The sequence below is a fragment of the Scomber scombrus genome, chromosome 3 (genome assembly GCF_963691925.1).
Source record: "Scomber scombrus chromosome 3, fScoSco1.1, whole genome shotgun sequence".
Taxonomy (NCBI): domain Eukaryota; kingdom Metazoa; phylum Chordata; class Actinopteri; order Scombriformes; family Scombridae; genus Scomber; species Scomber scombrus.
This window is the reverse complement of record NC_084972.1, coordinates 16059499-16079968: the sequence shown is the minus strand read 5'-3', so window position 1 is coordinate 16079968 and position 20470 is coordinate 16059499. Positions and strand designations below refer to the sequence as shown.

Genomic DNA, 20470 nt, shown 5'->3' with positions numbered 1-20470 from the left:
ATTAATGCCACATCTCATTACATTTCAAAAGAAAAGAACAAAAAGGTAAAGAATTCACTGATCAACATTTCTAATGATTTCATTTATAATTTTGTTTTTATTTAACAATTAGGAAGCCCCAACATGTAATTTTCTCTTTTTTTTTTAATAATCTACATTTACAGTAAAGTTTCAATACACTTCTCCTAAATAACAATTAATACATTTGTAGACATTTTCTTTTTATTGCAGTTAACAAGAAAAGTTAGCAGGAGTGCTGAAAGTATTGCTACAGTTTCTGTTTCCTAAAGCTTCCCGCTAATGTTTCACGAGCCATCATGACAGTTTTCACTGGGATCGTTCAGGGTCATGTCGGGTTGGATTACACAAGGCGGAGCAGACAAACAACGCTTTTATCCCACTACAGGCCTACAATGCTATCAAAAATCACGTGTTGTTTTTGCATACAACTACTCATCCATGTATGTGGTCCTTTTCTCCTCCGTCTGTAACATAATGCTGGTGTCTTTTCATCCCACTGTTTCACACTCCTTGCGCGGGATTGTGGTGAAAATGTGGTCTGTGTAATTAGATGTGCACATATTGCAAATACCTGCTACTATATAAATCAACCATTGTCCTGCTGTGCTCACAGTGTTGAAACTATTCCTTTAAGACACTGAAACCGTGCTGTTTTGTGCAGTGAGGTGCAAATGGAAAAAACGATAAATCCTCATTTTAAGTGTGTATTTAAATCATCTACGCCACAGACTTTTGGTTACTGTATGTGCTAAGTAAGACGTTATGCACATGTTTGTTGTCGGTGACCATTTTGGGAGAATCTGGGGAATCATTACGGGAAACGTTTTATGATAATGTTTTATGGAAACGTGATAATTATATCTTGACCCTCACTAAAGAAACTAACTTCACTATCTCCAACTTTACTGCTTTCTAAAACAGACCTCAAAGACAAACACTAACAGCTGCATAGTTCTCCGCTAGCAATTACCCCTTCACCACAAATCCACCTTTGTCAAACCGTAAATGGGGTTGACGTGCATCATCAGTAAATCTTTGCTTTAAGCTTCCTTTTTGACTTCCTGTTTCTGTCCCACAGAGGTAAATATAGACCATATAGGCCAGCTGTGAAAGTCTAGACATACAGTACAGAGAAATGTTTGCCAGCAACTGCAGCAACGAAAAATAAACTGTTGGTACCTTATTCTCTTTATAGGCCACAAAAACAGAACAGTGGAGCGATCCACTACACACTGTGACAGCTACAGTATGATACCAGCTAACATCAGAGGCAACTACTATATCTAACCCAGCGGGCATTTTATTTATTTATTTTTTGATAACATTGACGCTTTGGATGCAGAGATGAACATTAAGAACATAAGAGAGGTAGGGTTTTGAGTCAGATACAGTGGATCATATGTTAGATGACGATATTTAGTCAGTTGCAGATTGGAGGATGCTCAAAGAAGTCCATGCTTGATAGAAATGCTTTTTTATTATTCCTCTTCAAACTATCTGCAGAGTCAGTCCAGTGATTTGCAGATAGTTAAGTGATGCAGGGAAAACTGGGACGGATGGAAACATATACAGTCTCTTTAAAATGTTTTATAATTGTTTGTTAATTCTGGTTCTCCCTGTTAACATAACAGCAGTGGTCTGCAACTACAGTATGCACCATAAAGAGTCGTATTTACGGGTACTGTTTTCATTAACATGAAACACCAGCTGAAGCCACACTAGCCGATTTGGCTCTTGATGGCACACAGTTGCAGGCCTCTACTTCACAGTGTGCTTCTTCCTGATTCTTCCTCGTTCTCTCACCATCAGTAAGGAGTGAAGAGGATTGGCCCATGGGTGGTGCGAATGGGACCCGGGGCGGGCCTCAGGAGACTGAGGGGTGTTCCTTGAAGGAAGTGGTGACTGGGGTGATGGTGGGAGGTCGGGCAGGGAGGACGCATTGCCAGCTGATTCGAGGACGCTGCAGCTGCCATGGCTGCAGCAACAGCCAGAGGATTTGGTAAAAGTCCAGCCCCCAGAGTTTTTGGAAGTTCCTTTGAGAAAGTCAAGAAAAATTATAAGTAATAAGAAACAGCTGCAAACTTAAACTGTTGCACAACGTAATGAGATAGTAAAGAGAATATTTTGAGACAAAGACAAAGAGTCTTTACCATAAAGTCTGTGCGCTTCTTGTGTCGACTGAGAAGAGGATTGGGTTTCCCTGCAACTCCATCCCGATGCCTCCGGCTTGATATATGCTGCAACACAAAATGAGACAGGACACATGTTAAATATTGAGATTACTTGGAAATGAATTCACTCAACGTCCTTCTTGGCCGTTTTCTTACCTGTTTAAGCTGCAGCTCTGAGTTGACTCTGACGTTACAGATCTCACAGTGGAAGGTGCGTTCCTGAGTGTTGGGGTCAGTGGACAGCTCCCCTCCCTGCTCAGGGCTGGGTTTAGGACCCAAACGTGGGTATGCTTTAATGGGGCCTAGTCCACTTCGAGCCTCCAGAATTGTTTTGTGTTTGGTACCTGGGAACAATAAAAAAAAAAAAGATAAGTATAGTGTATGTTTGTAATCAAGGCAATGTTAAAGTTTTGCTTAAAATGCAGAGAACAAAATAATTTGACACATCAAGTTAAGATTGGAGGGTAATTGCATGATTGCATTTTTAACTTGCCATTTTCACCACTAAGTGGCAGTAAAGCATCTTTCCTTTTCCCTCTGAGCAGCCATGCCTCATGCTTTCTGACATTGCCTCTAATAGTGCATAATGGTGTTGTTTGTATCACAAGTACAAGCTGTGTTGGACTTACCTTTGTTATGTGCCTCCAGCTGTGAGAGGGAATTAACAGCTACTTTGCACAGGGAGCAGTAGAGAAGCTTCTTTGCTTTCTCTTCCTCTGACTCTCCAGAAGAGGGGCTGGGTGCTGGGGACGGGGTGTCAGGAAGACCAGCCACTGCTGGGTCGGCAGAGGGGGTGCTGAGGGTCGCGGAGGGGACGGGAGAAGATGGTAAAGGTGTGCTGACAGAGGGCAAGAGTGAACACTCTGCGTCTGCTGAGCTAAATGTGGGTGTTGGGAGGCGGCTAGGGGTCAAAGGTGACTCATTAGAGTTGGGACATGATTGGGTGTCATCTGTAAACAGCACAAGGTTTTCAGGTTAGTAAATAATTTGTGAAAGTGAAACATACAAAACCTCCTTCAACCTGGATCACTATATAAGAGCGTGAAACCAATGAGGCTGATTTTCCAGTAATAGAGAACACAAGTGTGCTGGGTCCATCTGGACCCAACAGCAGGTCTGGTCACCCTGGTGACATGTTAGCCAGATGAGGCTTAGTGACTAATGAACTTTTAATTTATTACTTTTCATACAGTTTTTTTTTCTATTGCCATTGATCACCTTTGGAGCATGAGGGCAATTTATGCAGAGAATGAATGATCAGATTTGCAGGTTGATAAAATCATATTTGAACTTTCTTCCTTTTATACGCCAGGCTACCAACATGCCTCACTGGTTAGGTTCTGTCCTGTGACTTCACACAGCAGCTGTGTTGAGCATCTGTGCCATTTTTGCGACAGATTCCTGGGAGTGGGTATGTAACATCATATGTCACAGGTGATGCTCACCCTGCTTATTAGGATCAGGCTCCGGGCTGGATGGTGAGGGGCCTGGTGGGGAGGGTGAGGCAGTAAGGGGAGGGTGCTGCTTGTCGCCATCTTGGAGACGAGCTGTCTTGGATGTCTCGATCCCCTTTACCCTCCGAGCGTGGCGGTTCCCCTTATAGTGGGCCTCTGCCTGACTCTGGAAGAAGAGCAAGGCATTTCAGAGTTTACAAGAAATCATGGATTTGATGCAATTTCCATTTTTCAACAGAACATTTAATGTGTCCATGTGCCTTTTTTCCCAGCCAGTTAGTGTCATATTTACTTGTTTATGCAATCACACAGTAAGCATAATATTCACTCTGCTTTGCTGTCACTGACAAGAGAAGTGAAAAGATTTTAAACCCGTCCTTGTGACCAGAAAGGTGCTGTCTTAAATCCTCTCAAATTCCTTGGCAACTGTCAGTGAAAATGGGGGCTTGGAAATTGAGAAAGTATGCTCCTCATTCTCACTGATTAGATATATTTGAACAATGACGCTAACCCCAGGTGACAATGACTCATACTGTCACAGGACATAAATAACTGACTAAATGACTTTGCATTGTTTCAGATTTGTCTTGTTAATACATGTTAAACTAAACAATCGTTTAGATTTTTATCCCCCAAGATAATCCAATAATTACCCAAATTCTGAAATATATCCTGGCACCCTGTGTTTTTGGTGCATTACAGCAAATGGCTGCTCAGCTGATGGTTTGTGGGTCTGATGTGCTGATGAGGCTGTCAGAGAAGATTAGCCTCCAGAATATTCTCGTCTTCCTTCACTACCCGTGTAATCACCGTACTGGCCTGGTGAGCTGATGATGATTATTGAGTGGTGGGATTATCTGAAATGGGCTGGAGGGCTGTGGGAGACCACTGACAGTTGACAGTCAGCTGCTGAGGGTGTGTCTGGCCGCTTGTCCTTGTATAATCGTATTTAAGAGTCCTTGGAGTGGGTGTAGAGTTTGGGTTGCAGTTTATCAGAATTAAGGTTAAGGTAATGGGATAAAAGTTACATTTTATGATTAAGTAAGCATTTATGAGAACTTTTACTTTTTGACTTCTGCACTCAATATGCAACCTTATTGAAGAACTTTGTTATTATTATTAACAATGCTGGAAAAAAAAAACAAATTCTGTTTTCATGCTGATTTTTATTTCTATAGTATGATGTGTTATGGCACAATTTGACCACTTGTAGCGCTATGGAGCAATGATTTTAGGAATGGGTCCACATTTTGTTTGTATCGTGATACATATTTCTGCTTCTAGTTTCATACATTCTGCAAACCAACAGTAACATGGCAGCACAGAAAGAAGTGTAGCAATTTGCCAATGAAGGCAAAGAAAAAGAGGACTGCAAGCTATCAATCATGGATGCAAACAATGTATGATTTACAACATTTTTATTAATTGGCTTTTATTTGAAATGTGTTCATGTGTTAGATCTCAAAGATATCCACAATATGTTTGGTGAGTAACACTGAATCTACCCAGAACTTTGTTTGGCTTTAAAAGAAACTTCACAGGGCACCTTTAAGATTAGGAGTTAGTTTGAGCAAATAAACTATAAACGATATAGTTAGGATTAGGCAATTAAAACACTTAATTAAAAACTAGGGAAAGATAGTGGTTATGGTTAATAAAAACGTCTGTGACCGGACACAAACTGGTCTCTTGCATGAAAGTTTGTCGCTCCACATGCTATCCACCACCCTGACCTCCACGTGCTTGCTTCCACCTCGCTACACAAAGGGTACATGACCCCCTGCACCGGCATGTAAAGTTGAGGATTGAGATCAGGAGGTGCAGAATCATCAAATATGGAAACAATTTCTACAGATACTGAGCTTGGAAATCATTGTTATCCTGTTAGTCCAGATATGCTTGTCAGTATCAAATGAAATCAAAGAAAAGTATGAGGTGTTACGGCACAAATATAGTCCCTGTAAGCTCCTCGCTGACAGTAATGCAAGACTGTGTTTGTGACTGTATGTGCATGTGTACGTACAGGCATAGACCTGCTGGGATTAGGTGGGTTTCATTATGTCAATAACAAGGCTGAAGGAGCGCGTGACAGGTACATGGTGGGGGCTCAGCGGGGTGGGATACTTCAATGAGGCAAGGGGACCACTGGGACATGTCCGGGATGCCTTTGTAAGCCTCAAGAATTAACTGCCAATGATAGTTACCCATATAACCCTCCTCCTGATTGGTGATGACAGAAAGTCATATATAGCTCTGCCTCTGTAACCCAACACCTCTGGCTAGTGCTCCCCAAAGCCCTACAAGTCCTCAAAGACATGACAGCAGCAAGCTTGAGAGGGACAAATACTCAATGCTCCTTCTTCTCACTGCAGTCCACACTTTGTGTTGTCCACTTATTTTCCTCTCCCTTTCTGCGACCTGGTTTCTTCTCTTTCTGCTTGAGCTTTGATACTTTCACTCTCCTTGTGACCTTCAATGTCAGGTCTTAGGAAATCGATGAAGGCCTGCCATCAATACAGACATAGAAAGCTTGACAGCCTTGGAGGTTGGGGGTAGGATGCAGCAAAGACAATAGGATGTAAAACAGATTAAGACATCAGATCAGATCATTGGAGTTAAGAGGTGAAAAGTGAATAATGATGAAATATAAATGATGTTCGGAATAGGAGGTGGAAAGGACTGGAGAAGCAATGAAAGAGCCTATGGAAAGAAGGATTAAGATGACTGAGGAAGCATAGATGGGACTTAAGAGGGAGAAAATGAGAGCAAGTGAATGTCCCTGAAATCCTTTTCTCTCTAAGCAGGATGTACTTTGATGTTTTATCTATAAAGCGACAAAGGCACAGAAAGCGGAGAGAGCTGGTCTAGCAGCCAAATCTACTGTACGGGGTGCAGGCAGCAGCGACAGGAAGAGGGGGTAGGAAGAAGCTGGTGAGGTGGAGAGAAGGAGAAGGGACAGATGATACAGCATACCCCACAGAGGGGGAAGCACAGACATGAAAACTGTAGAGGCAAACGGCAAGAAAAATAACCTCACCAAGCAGATAAGAGTAATGAATGAAACGGTTTGGGGTGAGCCTCGAAAAGGACAAGAAGAGGGGTATTGAACAGAGAAAAAGAGAGAGAGGTGTCCAGTGTGGTACTGCAGTGGTGACGATGGCTAATGCAGCAGGGTGTGACGTCAGCCTTGCAGCAGAGCTGAGCTGAACACTGGCAGGCTAATATGTCCTCTGTGGCCTCAAATGAATTGCAACGTTATAATTACAACAATTATGTGGGGCTACGGTGCAGTAGCAGTGAGAAGCACCTGCTTCTGAATGGCCACTATCAATAAATCTGTCTCTTTCACTTTGTGTACACTTAAGCCGGAGAATTTCTATTTAACCTCGGCCTCCCTCTGACATTAACAAGAAAGAAAATGTTGGTATTATTAAAATACTTGAGTAGCTCATGACCTAAGGAGGACTTGATGAAAAATAATGAGTGTTTGTCTGCCTTTGAACTGCAGCTCAGCCCAGACAGCTTGAGTAAGCCAAATACTGTACTGTAAGCAGAGTATTCCTTCATTATTTAAGTATGTCCACCGTGCTTTAAGCTCCCACTCTCTCAGGTTACTGTGGAAAGTGCCGTAGAGCTGCAGCAGAGCAGATGCACACCGTGGCTCAAAAGGAAAACAGCAGGCAGGACAAAACAGGTGGCTCAGTATTAGACATCTCAGCATAATGTGGGCTTGACACAAGCCGTCCACAAATTTGTGCACACACATAGACATATTCTCATGTATGCATATGTGTAAATATGAACATACTGTTGTAAATAAAAGCGCCTCCGCCAGTCTTGTACATGATTCTCATGTAGACTGAGAACATGTAGGGGGAATTAAGCAGCCCCTCACAGAGAGAACAGGGCAGTGTTACACAAGTTTCAGATGACTCCTTGCCTATGTCCTTTACACATCACTGCATTTAGAGTACAAATGTTTAGCACTTTATCAAAGGAATGGATTTATATTAAAAGCCAGGCTTGTATTTCAGGCTTTTGTTTGATTTCTACTCATGTTTAAATTAGAGGTTACGACACTGGGCCTTTTCCATCCGTAAAAGTCATTATGTCGGTTCAGTTGATGATGATACACATGTGGCACTGCTGAAATGTTAAATCAAAATGTTTAGTTACACTTGTACTCGAGTCAACTGTAGAAGTTATTGTGAACTGTGGATCATAAGATGCTTGTTTTCTTTGGACCACCAACATGTGGAAATGGGCTATCTAAATCTGAAATGTTTCTTTTTGCAAAGAAACCAATTCTCAGACTGGGGAAATATTTCTGCTCCATGCATGTGGTCATACACATACACAATTACACAGACACACACACACACACAGACACACACACACACACACACACACACACACACACACACACACACACACACACACTCACAAAAACACACTCACAAAAACACACACACACACACACACACACACACACACACACATACACACACATACACACACATACACATTACACTCATTTCCAGGACACTTACTGTAACCCTAACCCTAACTTAACCTTAAATCAAGTCCTCACCCTATAATTTAATGATTTACGATAAGGGGGACTTGAATTTTGTCCCTTAAAGAGAAGCGAGTCCCCACATATGACAGCAAATTGATTTATGTTCACACCATGAATAATACCTGGTACACACACACGTTTGCCTAAGTCACTTTTGGTGTATTTACATAGACTTGGATTAATTACTTACTGTAACCATAACCACTACTTGCCTAAAACTAAAACTTGCCTTGTCCCCAGTTGCACAAGTAGTCCCCAATCAACTGGTTTTAAGTCTGGTTTGTGTCCCTGAAATTGACTTAAGTCATACGTACACCCACACACACACACAGGCCCAGTGCTGGACTCATAACACATCAATCATGTCATCCGGTAGCCGGGTTTAGGATGTCCAGATTATGAGCTATTTGTTTTTCAACTTCAGTTTACAGTTATGCCTCTTTAATGAGGACACTCAAATCATTCCTCTAAAGTTTCATCACTTCTGGCGTCTCTAATTTGAGCCCCTCTGCGTCATATTGGCACAGTGCTGTCTGTCAAAACTGAAATCCAGAAAATGTGCTTGATAAGCGTTAATATAGCTTTGAGGAAAAGTTCATGTCCGCCGTGTCTCCATTAAAACCTCATAGTGAACTAAAAGATCTTTCTTGTTGTTGACAGAGGTTTGCAACCAGAAACTGAAATATGTTATCTAGTCACACAGTTCAACCTGATGACATGTCTGTACACATACCTGTGTCTGGTCTGGACAAACTAAAAAGGAAGCTTCCTGCAAATACTCTGAAATTTGCCAGCTGTCTTTCTTTACTGTTTGTTCAGCTTTTTTAACGCAGCATTCTTTCAGACTTGGATACAACAGTGCAGAAGGACATCAAAAATTGGACTGTCAGTGTATATTAAGCAAGCAGGGTTTTCTCAATCTTCCTCCCCCCACTCTCCTCTCTGGAGTGGCTAAAATTGGAGCTGAGAAACTGTGAACCAAGTTCTCACCTGCTCCAGCTGTACAGACAATCATCAACTAACTTTGAGTCCAGCCATCTAACTTTCCAGGTCATGAATTAATGTGTTTAGAGAGCAGATGCAGGGTTCTCGGCCTCCAGGAAATATCATCTAAAGGTACAGGAATTTGTAAACATGCCCTCTTAAACCAGTTGACCTTTTGCAAAGCCCAGCCCAGCCAAGCCCGGCCCACCAGCCCCCCTCCCCCCACCGGTGTTACTGTTGGTGTGGCTTTCAAGATTTCAGCTCTCACTGGGCATACAACACAGTTTACAATGATAACAGTTGCAGATTTATTACTCAAATTATTAGTAATTTTTTGAAATAGTGGGCCCTTGATTTAATGCAGAGGCAGATAAAACTAGGCAACTGTTGACAGATATAATAATAATATAAATTATATTAATATTAATAATAACCATAACTTTACTTATATGGACTTTACTTATAACTACTTTATTTTAAGGACGTGAGCTTTAAAAAGTGATTTAAAAGATGTTACAGATCCTGCAGGCCTCAGATCTTCAGACAGAGTTACAGAGCCAACAGGCCTTAAATCAAGCCCAGTTACATTTAGTCTTGAGCCAGGACTTAGGAAAAGCCAGAGGAGTCTTGCCTGAACTTCTGAGGCTGCACTTTGGTTCATGGCTTTGCAGCAATTCAGTTATGTAACTACAGTAGGAACCAGCCAATGCAGTGCTTCACATGTAATCAGTAAAATCCTAAAATCAACTCTAAAACTGTCTCGGAACCAGTGATGAGAGGCCAGAGCAGCGGTGATCTTGTTAAAAGCTGAGCAGCTGTGTTTTATCTTAACAGAAGGAATGAGATTGTTTTTTGGTGTATAAACTCTGAACTCTGAGATGTGACGATATAAAATCATGCATGACCTTCTAAAGATCAGCACAAGAGAGGAAACACCTGATTTTTGAGATGCTCCTCCTCATAATTCGGTGAGTCTTGTGACTTGTTTTTCAAATATAAGATCACTATTAACATTACACCCAAGCTACTGGCTGCAAGTTTGATATTTGGGAGCCAAGACGGGGGACAATAAAATCTGTATTTCTATCATGAGAAGTTTATTTTTCTAATAAAAAACAAATGTTTGGATAGCCTTGACAGTCCCTAGAATAAAGATGTGTAAAGTTGATTTGTCCTTGTTTTATTAGCTTTTTAAGGAAAAATGTCTACAAACTGTCATTTCATGCTAACATAACCCTGTTTGGTTGCTTAGCAACTTGTTTTTAAGTTGTTTCCTCTAATATTTAGCATTACAAGAAAAAAGGCTTTCAGGATGAGCATATGAGAAGTGTACAAATATTTTTGGTTTATTATGGCACTGTGGCAGGACAAATTAGACCGTGGAGGGCTGCCACAGTCGAGGTAATTAATGGGGAAACACGGAGGACTACCTGATGAGTTTGGCTAATGTAATGCTGTCTGGGGTAACCAACGAGTTTGGTGGGGGGTTATTGGAGCTTAACTTCCCCAAATAAAATCAAGTGCAGGACAGAGCAACTAACATTAGCCTAAACTCTGATATAGCATCCAGGAATGAACTCATAGCAGGGAAATAGTACAGTGTGTGCTTGTCACGAACAAGGTTCTTTTAATGTAACATTTAACCCCACAAACTTAGAACTAGTTTAATGAAATGCTCAGTTACTACTATGCAGTAGCAAGTTAGTTAGTCAGACATGCTAACATTTGCAGATCAAGTTTGAGCAGATAAATACACAGTTTAGTCTGTTCTTGGTTTTTGGAAAGGCTATAAAAAAAATACACTAAATGCACCCTTCATGCACTCTTTATCTGCCCGAATCATTCTTACAACTGCCCCATGTACATCACTTGGGCACGTGGAAATACCCAAAGCTTGACAGGCCTGCTGTGACAGAGCTATGATTGGACAATTGGTGATTCGGTGAGGAGTTTAGCAAGCAGTCAATTAGTAGGGTATTGGCTGTGTCTGAAATAACTCCCTTGAATTTGGACACTAAATAGTAAATATCATCTTTATCATTCTCATTTTTATCTCTATAATCATTATCCGTATTGGCCAAGTATGTTTACTTTATGCATATAAGGAATGTGACTCTGGTTTAGTGGCTCTAAATATACTTACACAATAGCAACACAACGACAATCTTCAGAAAGATTCACAAGAAGTGTCTATAATAGGAATGTCTATAGCGCATTATATAGTAAAAACAGAGTGATCTCAGACCCAGCCATCATCTATAAAAGCGAATGATGCATTTGAACAATTCGAGCTTTCATACCTCTGAGTTGAAGCGTATTTGACAGACGTTGCAGGAGATGATCGGTCTTTTTGTCTTCACCATGGGGGGCCCAAAGGTGTGTGTCATCACAGCCTTCTGGACCGGGTCCATCTGAAGAGAGAGGGCCCAAAGGTCACATCAAAGATTCAACAACACAGGAGGAACTCAGAGGGCATTTTTTATCTTAACCGCAGTCCATCGAAAGGTTTCACCAAGTGAATGTGGATGAGAGAGAAGAGAGAAACGTGTTAAAGAAAAAGTGCAGGTGAATGACAGGGGGAGTTGCTGAAGGGGGAGAAAGCTGGGAGATAAAAAAGAGTGGGGAAGAGTGAATTGAAGTGAGAGTAGTGATTGATGTGGACAGGAGGGTGTGTGTTTTCTCAGTAGCAGCTGGTGCTGCTGTCTGTGCCTCAGTTCTTGGGTGCCGTTCAAACGCTTTAATTCATGCTGGCATTAGAAGGGCCTAATTACAGACTCCCTATCTCCTAAAATGTGTACTTTGTGTGTTACAAAACTACATTTTGAAACAAGGTATGAATACAACAGTGTTACGTGAGACAATAGATTTTCTGTGTAATACCTTTAAAGATGAAATTTATTTTTTAAAAGATGCAACATCACTGACTGGTTATTTCAGCAGGAAAAACAACTGAATTCAGTGGCAGGGAAAATTCAATTTCACATTTAACTGACTAACTAAAAAAATATATATAAAATTTTAAAACAACTAGCCAAAATGAATATAGACAGCCTGGGGTATATATATACATTTACTGTATATAATTTTGATTAGATGCAGTATGTAAAATTAAGATTAGGTATATACGTTTAGGAATAATGGGAAAGCGCATGGAATTGATGGATTTACATATATATGAATACATATAAAACACTATTTTGATTATTGATTTATTGTTTTGAGTCTTTTTTTAGGAACAAATGCTCAAATTTACAGGCAAATTGCCCAGTGGGAAGTATGCCAAATAAATAAATGTATTAATAGCATATTAAATAGCCTAATATTGTGTGACCTATAGTGTGTTGCTAAGACAACACTTATATGGTGCAAAAGCTTGTTTTGCCTTCACTGTTAAGACATTTGAGGATTTGGAGTGTTTGGTCAAATGTGACTAAGCATGGCATGAGATTCAAAAGCCAGCGCACTCGACAGTAGCATGACTCCAAAAAGTAATTTCTTTCATGTAACGTTACGTCTAACACTGTCACAGTGAAACATACGGATCAGCCTGGAGCTCCACAGTTGACGTGTAATTGATCAGTAGGAGGTTTCGTTTTCCCCGGCTCTGGTGACAGGTGGGCTCAGAGAGACCACTGCAGGTGGAGACAGTGGTGGAGCCTGGTCAGATTAGGCTAACGCAGTGTCGGTAACTCCGGGGCTGACCCCCTTCAGTAGACCAGTCTTTTCTTGGTCATGAGAAGCTGCAGCGTTTATAACTGACACACTGTACATTTACTGCCAGACTGATAACTTGCTACTAACCTTTTCCTCTACTCAACACTTACACATTATGCCCTATTCCTTAATGGAGCTATGCTACTCTTATAACAGTAGCCCTCAGGTGGATGCAGGACAAGGAGGAAGATTCAAAACCCTTCCATGGTAACGTAGGGTGTTATCGTACTTTCACAGTGTGCAAGCAAAAATCATCAAAAGTCCATTGATATTAATGATAATGTTAAATTTTAGCAACAGCACTCATCATTTTGCAGCTGTGGTGTGCTGCTACAGGATGATTATAGGGGAAACACTGCTATCATGGCTATTTAAAGCATTTTTTCCTATATGGCCAGTGTTGCAGAAAAAACCTTGTTTGGCCAATTGAAATGTAGAGTTCTTCCCAAAATGTATTTTCAAGTAAAAACAAATGAACTTCAGGAGTCAAAAAGACACTGAGGCAGGCAGAGTTCGAAGTGATAATAGATTTAATGCATTATTTAAAGTGTGATACAAGCAAACCATGGCTGTCCATCGAACAGACACTAATTCTGCCAAATGCATCCTTCGCTTTATAAACCAGTTTCCCTCGTCCCTCCTTTTCTTTCACATGTTTGGGGATTTTACACAGTCATGACATGACTTTGTCCATGAGTTTTGGTACTTTCCATGGGACTCCTGAGATTTAGACTCCATTATATCCAAACCTTTCTCAAATTACCATTACACTGTATTGACTAAGCTTCAATAACTGGTTGCTTTAATTTACCAATATTTCGGGTTCCTGAGCTAGATTTAAAAATAAAGACTACTGTAAGGCCTTTATTAACTTTGATTGACAATACTGCTTATATTTTGTTAACACGCTTCTAACAGGTATCCTTCTCTTCATTACAGGGTGTACAAGGCTTTTATTGAATGTCTGTATGACACCACTATTGCATATTATGGTTATATTCATATAATGCTATAATACTTGCATACTTTTTTTTTGTTTTTTTTTACCAGACTGATATAAGAATCAGAGTCAAAAAAGTCTAGCCTGAGCTTTTAAATTTGAATATTTTCTGGAGTTTGTTTTAGTCCTTGATGATAATAAACTAAATATTTTTGGTTGTGGACTGCTGGTTGGGACAAAACATGACATTTTATAGACCATCATCTAATCAAGAAAACAATTAATCAGCAGATTAATCAATAATTAAAAATAAGCTAATGTAATGCTAGCTTTAGCCCTAGTCATTTTTCATGATTAGAGATATAATTTTGTCATAACAGTAGCATAATTACTGTCCTTAGCCATTATTGAAATTGATTCTATTAGGTGAATTAAAACGACTAATTAATATAAATTAGATAGAAAAAGTAAATAAGAAAAGAGTAATTAACTGTTTAGTAAATAATACATTTAGACATACTCTTAAAAAAAAAGCAACGGGATGAAAGACTATATTTTTTCTTAACCAAGTTTGTGATTCTCAGATCAATCTCAGACATATGCCACGTCACCTCTCTTATGAAATGTTTACTACCTCATTTTTAGACGAGTCAAATGGACTCGTGTGAGCTCTCTGACCCATTGGCAGGGTTCAACAACCGCAGTGCTGGGTGTTGCCCTCATTAAGGCGCCAAAAGTACATTGTGGTTTTACTCAGCCTCTCATCTCCTGCTTGTCTGTGAACGTACACTGCCAAATGAGAGACTGTTTACACTCTCAAGCTCCAAGCACCAGGGGAAATGGTATAATTGGTCTGAAAACTTCAACCCTGTTTGAATTCATTGTTGGAAATATTTATAGGCTTCAGCCTGATTTTCTTTTTTTTTCTCCTTTTTTTTTAGCTCATGTCTCTTGCCTCTCCACTTTGCCTCTCTCCTTATTTGTGTTTTTCACGTGGAGACCTGAAACACCTCCACATTTGTTTTTGTTTACATTTGTACGTTTGCCTCAGTGCGTGTGGCATGGCGGCTTGTGTCTTGTGAATGTGTGTATAAATCTGAGTGCGTTAGTCAACGAGGTAAATTAAAAAACAAGAACCCCTCCTTCTTTTATGTGTGGCTTTCTGTCTCACATCATGTGTCTTTCTCTGCGTCTTCGACCACCTGTTCTCATCAGGCTCTCTTGCTGTACATCTGTCCCTTCAGTTATAACCTCATTAACCTATTAGTCTACTTTATGTCTCATCTTTCACTTTCTCCTGCCTCAGCTGTGTTTCTCTTTCACCAGAAATGTATACCATAGATAAATTATGGATATTTATTTGTTGCTCCATTCTTACATATCCAGTTTCTAATACACTGTAACACCGTTACTACACTGACTAAAGTTATGCGTGCATGACATGCGAGCCAACATGTGGGCTCTGTAGACAGCTGTAATAACACTGAAAAATGCAGCTGAAATACTTTCAGTGTAGACACAGTGTAAAGCCTCTGTGGATCTAGGTTATCCCACATTTTTCATTAATTTCACATTTCTGAAATTCTGCAAAAGCAGAAGTACGTACTCATTCCTGCTCCAACAGCGTCATATGAAAGTGCGAAACAACAAGAATAAACCAGGCAACAATGGGCAAAATGGATTGTCATGGATGGAGTACACACGAAACACACTGTCTGATTTCCATTTGGGCTGCCGAGTTTGGATTTTGTCCGCACGCCAATGTCTTAGCAAACTTCTTTTTCTTTTAATTTCCGGCAGATTAGGCACAGGAAGTGCATTTCAGCCTAAAAGCAACACATTGCCTTTTGTGAATGGAAGATTTAGAATGGAGAAGTGAGATCTGAAAACAAGTGATTACTTAAGAGGCACGTGGAGATGCATGTTAATGGCAGGTGTGAACAGGGCCTTGGACAGACAGCCTTTTTCCAAACCTTTAGATTCTGTGTTTTGGTCTTTCACGGCTGTTTTAACATCCATGCCCATCTGATCTTTGTAGGAGAGATTAAGAATGGAGTCACGGTGACAAAAATTGTGTAATAGAGACCAGAGTAAAGTAATACATTGTTGTTAGTTATTTAAAGTAACTTAAATTAAATAACTAAAATTGTCTTTTAACCAATCTGTGTTGACAGAAAATAATTTTGACGGAGAGATTCGTTACTCGCTGACTGATTGGTTTGACGGCCCCATCCGCAAAGAAACATGAACATGATGTCAGACTGGATAACACGGTTATTCAATCTGGTTATCACGCCAGATAACAACAATCAACAGTGTCGTCCGACACGATGATCTAATGTCTTCAACATCACGTCCAGTGCAAGCATTGTTTCCTGTGAATCCTTTGTATTAAGTCATGTGAAGCGTGGACAGTAACAATGAAAATGACTTTATAGAAATGGAATTACAAATATACACTGAATGGCTCTGACTGAAACAATATTATAAATAGTATCAAAAATGTGATGTAATGTAATGAAAATTAATTCTAACTTTAAAGTAATTTTTTCTCTCCTGAACTGAGAACCTGACGCAGAGGTTAATGATATGGACATTAAACTTTAGCCTAACAGAATAAATTATTTTCCTCTGGAGTGTTAGAAATAAACAGAGTCAAAGTCTCTCGCTCTGCCCACATAATGCCTCACTGCACAACTTATGTTTCATTGCAAGAAGGTGAGACCTACAGTATGCACCTGAGAATATAAAGTGGAAATTACCTGTTAACCTGGTGAGGCAGATGTAATATGAGGACATTCCCCTGAAAAATTTCTACCTAAACTGGAGCATAACTGTGATTGAATCACAGTGATCGAGTGTTTTTGTCAGTCTGCCCTTCTCTGTGTCCTCTCAGTTGCTGCCTCTGAAGATGATAAGCTGAATTTGTCCATCCGGCTTTGTGCAGCTTCTCTCGGCGAGCTGCAGCCTTCCAGATTTCAGCAGTGTTGTAGACTTGCTTATATTTTACTGTGCACAGACACAGAGTGATTTGGATTGACATGGTCTGGCATTAGCAGCCACACTCAATGTCCTCAGTAAAGTAGGATGAATCATGAACTTGCAGAAGGATAATTTTGCCTGAGTGCATGCAGATGAGCTGGATGATAATGTGTGTGTGTGTGTGTGTGTGTGTGTGTGTGTGTGTGTGTGTGTGTGTGTGTGTGTGTGTGCGTGCGCTGCACGTGCATCTGTGTTTGTCACCATGCTGACCTTCACATGAAACCCAATCTGGAAATGAGAAGGAGCCACAGAAAATGCTGACTGTAGAGAACACAGCCTGTGCCTCTCATACAATTGATTAACTGTAACTCATTTTATTGCAGTAAAACACTCGCCTGGGCATTTTCTCAATTATGCTGAAACTCACTCTGCTGAATAAAAAGTAAACAGCTGTCACCTTATCATTTAGGATTATTATGTATAAATCCTCACTGCTTTATCATTTGTCGTCACTCAGGAGGTAAAACACCAAAACCACAACTGAATACCAACTCTGTCTTCTGTTAAGCGAAACACGAAGATAACAAATGCCAGACACTGTTTTTGTGCACACTCGTGCCTGTGTGCAGGTTTGCCTGTGAGCACTCACCGTATTGAAGTTGTGAAAGAGGCCGATGGTAGCTGGGTGAGGCGACTCCAGGGGGAATTGGAGGAAGTGCTTCATGTCCAGTGGGGGTGCTGGGATGACAGACGGGCTCCTGAGGAAGGCAGGGACCGGCCCCGGTCGGTTTACACTTCCTGTGATAGATACAAACAGGGAAATTTGAGATTAAAAATTGTGAGAAAAAAATGCATGAAAGCCCATAAATAAAACACCTGATCAACTTTTGCTCTTTCAGAGGAAAATGTTGAGACCGAAAGTCACGAACTGAAATCATTGCACAGGGTGTGTTAGTGACAAGATACAAATCATTTCCACAGTCATGTCATTACTGAAAATAGCTAAAGTCATTACACTAATATAGATGCTCTGGATAATAACAACTCAACACGGTCAGGCTTGGTGTCCTGAAGAAAATGTTACCAGTGAAGTACATTAAAGTGTCTTTTCTTAAGAAGACACGTAGATAGACTAATACACATTTAAAAAACTGGCTACAGTCATACACTTAATTTTATGACTTGAAGCCCCCCAACTTGTTCTCTTTGTGTGTTTTTTTGTATGTGTATGTTGGTTATTGTTTGTTTGTCTGCTAGTCTTTATAAGATATGACTTATAAACTTATAAATACAATAAAATGGAAAAAAAGAAGTAAAAACCCTTCTACAATTAATGAAATATTTGTTAAATGAAGATTGATACCACCTCACATCAGTACAGTCCAGTCTTTATGTTAAGCTAACTAGCATATTAATCTTTTCGTTTAACTATTGGCGAGAGAGAGAAAAGGCGAATTTCCCAATACACTGAACTGTCTTTAAATCAAAGCATCACATCTGAACAGGCACAGAAACAGATTTTAAAATGTGTTTTTTGCTTTACTGTTTAAATAAATGTTATTTTCTCCTTCTTCTAAATCAAAACCATGATCTTCTGCGTCATGTTCCCATGTCGAGCCCCACTACCCACCCACACCTCCACCCTCTTTGCTCCTCTTGCTCACTTTTTCTCTCACTAGCAGCTCAGCAGCGGTGGATGCCTGCACTTGAGGGGCAGGAGGGCTAAGCTCCTTAAGCCTCGCAGCTGGGGTGCTGCAGATATCCGCCTTTTTCTCAATTTCTCCCTCTGTCTCTCTCTCACCAAGCGTCATTCTCTATCCCCATTTCACGGTCCCTTATTCTGTCTGCCTGCCTGCCTGTGTTTTCCTCATCTGTACTTCTCCTCATTCCAGCACCAGTCCCTCTGCTTGTTTTGTTCCTCCTTCTCCTCATCCCCATCCTCTCTCTCTGTTTCTCTTTATTCCACTTCTGCTTCCGGTAGTTTTTCTTCTCTTTAGCGTAAAACCAGCAGGATCCTTTAGGCCCAATCTGGCTATGCAGATAGAATTTGTATAATCTTTTCTCCTGAGATTATGTGCAACCGTCATCCTTTAATGCCGCCGCTTTGTGATGACTTCTTAACAATTTTGTTACATATGAAAAGAAAAACTGGTCACTTGTCAAAACAAGGGGAAGAAAATAGCTATTTTGGTAACAGCAGAGGAGGCTCCTTTCACTGACGGTGGGGGAGACGTAAAGAATGTGCTGTCAGGATCAGAAATAGATGGAGGGGAAAGTCTTTCCTTCTGGCATTCCTCTTCAGACCGTTTGAGTCCTTGGGAGGCTTTGGCAGCTGAAGCTCAGCTGTAGCTATTGTCATTTGTGTGTGGCTGCTCTCGCATATGCTGAACAAGAAGGAGGGAGTGAAGAAGGTAGGAGGGTAATAAGATACAGAAATGGAGGTCACGGTTTCAATGTCCTTCAGTCATATCAAGAATCCCATAGCTCACATGGCAGTCATTATCACCTCTCCTAACCAACTACAGCAAGATTTGTGCAGAGTGAAAAACCTTTGGTAATAAGACGCCCTAGTTCACACCAGCATCTGAACATGTAGGAATGAGTGAACGCTCAACACCAGATATGAAGAAATGTGCGTAAGCAACAGCAAGATAAAAATACATTTTAATTAATAAGCAATCTGGCACTATTCTGAAATGCTTATATAAAACATGTTAAAAATGTTAAAATATTAAAGGATATGGCTTGTGATGTTCAAAATGTTTGTCGCTTTGTGATTTATTGTCAACAAATCCAATGAATGTGTAACAAATAAATAGTTTCATTTAAAAAACAGGATAAAACATTTTCTTACAAGGAGCACCTGCACACTATCAAAGCTCTTTACTTCTCCCTCAGGCACAAAAAAGAAGACATGTAGTTGGTACCACAGTTAAACATATTTATGTATCCAGCACCTTTCTTACTGATGTTTTGTGTATGTGTTTTATTTCATTAAATAATTTCGCTGGGGACTATTTTCAGCAAATAGTCCAGGGCAGTGTATGTGTCAAACTAAACACTGTCAACTATTGTTGTATTGTAGAAAGATGTCACTAACATGAACGTGTGGCTCATTTCTGTGTTTTTTTAAATAGTTTTTTGGCAACAAAATAAATTATGATGCAAAGGAATAAGCCACACAGATGATCATTTTTAGGGGGGTTCAGTTTAATTGTTGGTTTTTGACTTTTCAAGGGGTTTGTTGACAATAAGGAAAAAAAGATTATATTATGAGACTGAGCGTTTAATAACAGCCCTAAAATTCAAGGTTCCTTATTACGTTCTCTGGATTCCTTCTTGCATCCAGTTACTGCATGTAGAGTCTCAAGACAAAATTAAACACTCCGCTAACAATGCAAATACGAGGACAACAATGTTTCAAGCTGTATGGATTGGGCGAGAGATATGATCATTATGTTTCCTCTTCGGTTAGTGTATTCCTGACACGCTTCTGCTAAATCCACTGCTCATTTTACGCCACATTACCAATTTAAAGGTCTGCTGTTCCTTATAAATCTGCATTTACAGCACAGGCACTCACAATAGAGTGATGTATTAACAGTTGGCACATGACATTTTCAGT

At 40.2% G+C, this 20470-nt stretch overlaps 1 protein-coding gene across 1 annotated transcript; it reads right to left on the bottom strand.

The window, feature by feature from the left end:
• Positions 1 to 1770: 1770 nt before the first annotated feature.
• On the bottom strand, positions 1771 to 18656 carry LOC134003794 (zinc finger protein 385A-like). Its single transcript, XM_062443141.1, has 8 exons — positions 18476 to 18656; positions 17495 to 17667; positions 11510 to 11620; positions 3638 to 3812; positions 2822 to 3142; positions 2349 to 2536; positions 2172 to 2258; positions 1771 to 2054 (listed from the first exon to the last, which is right to left on the bottom strand). The coding sequence occupies exons 1-8, from the start codon at positions 18654 to 18656 to the stop codon at positions 1827 to 1829; spliced, it is 1464 nt and encodes a 487-aa protein (XP_062299125.1). The 3' UTR covers positions 1771 to 1826.
• Positions 18657 to 20470: the final 1814 nt, after the last annotated feature.

Excerpts from the sequence above, each read along its gene's own strand:
- LOC134003794 (XM_062443141.1), bottom strand. The coding sequence starts at position 18,656 with ATGACGCTTGGTGAGAGAGAGACAGAGGGAGAAATTGAGAAAAAGGCG. Across the intron at positions 17,668-18,475 it reads CAAAGAGGGTGGAGGTGTGG|TTTCCCTGTTTGTATCTATC; the intron begins GTGGGTAGTGGG and ends TTTAATCTCAAA. Across the intron at positions 2,259-2,348 it reads CAGAGCTGCAGCTTAAACAG|CATATATCAAGCCGGAGGCA; the intron begins GTAAGAAAACGG and ends TTTGTGTTGCAG.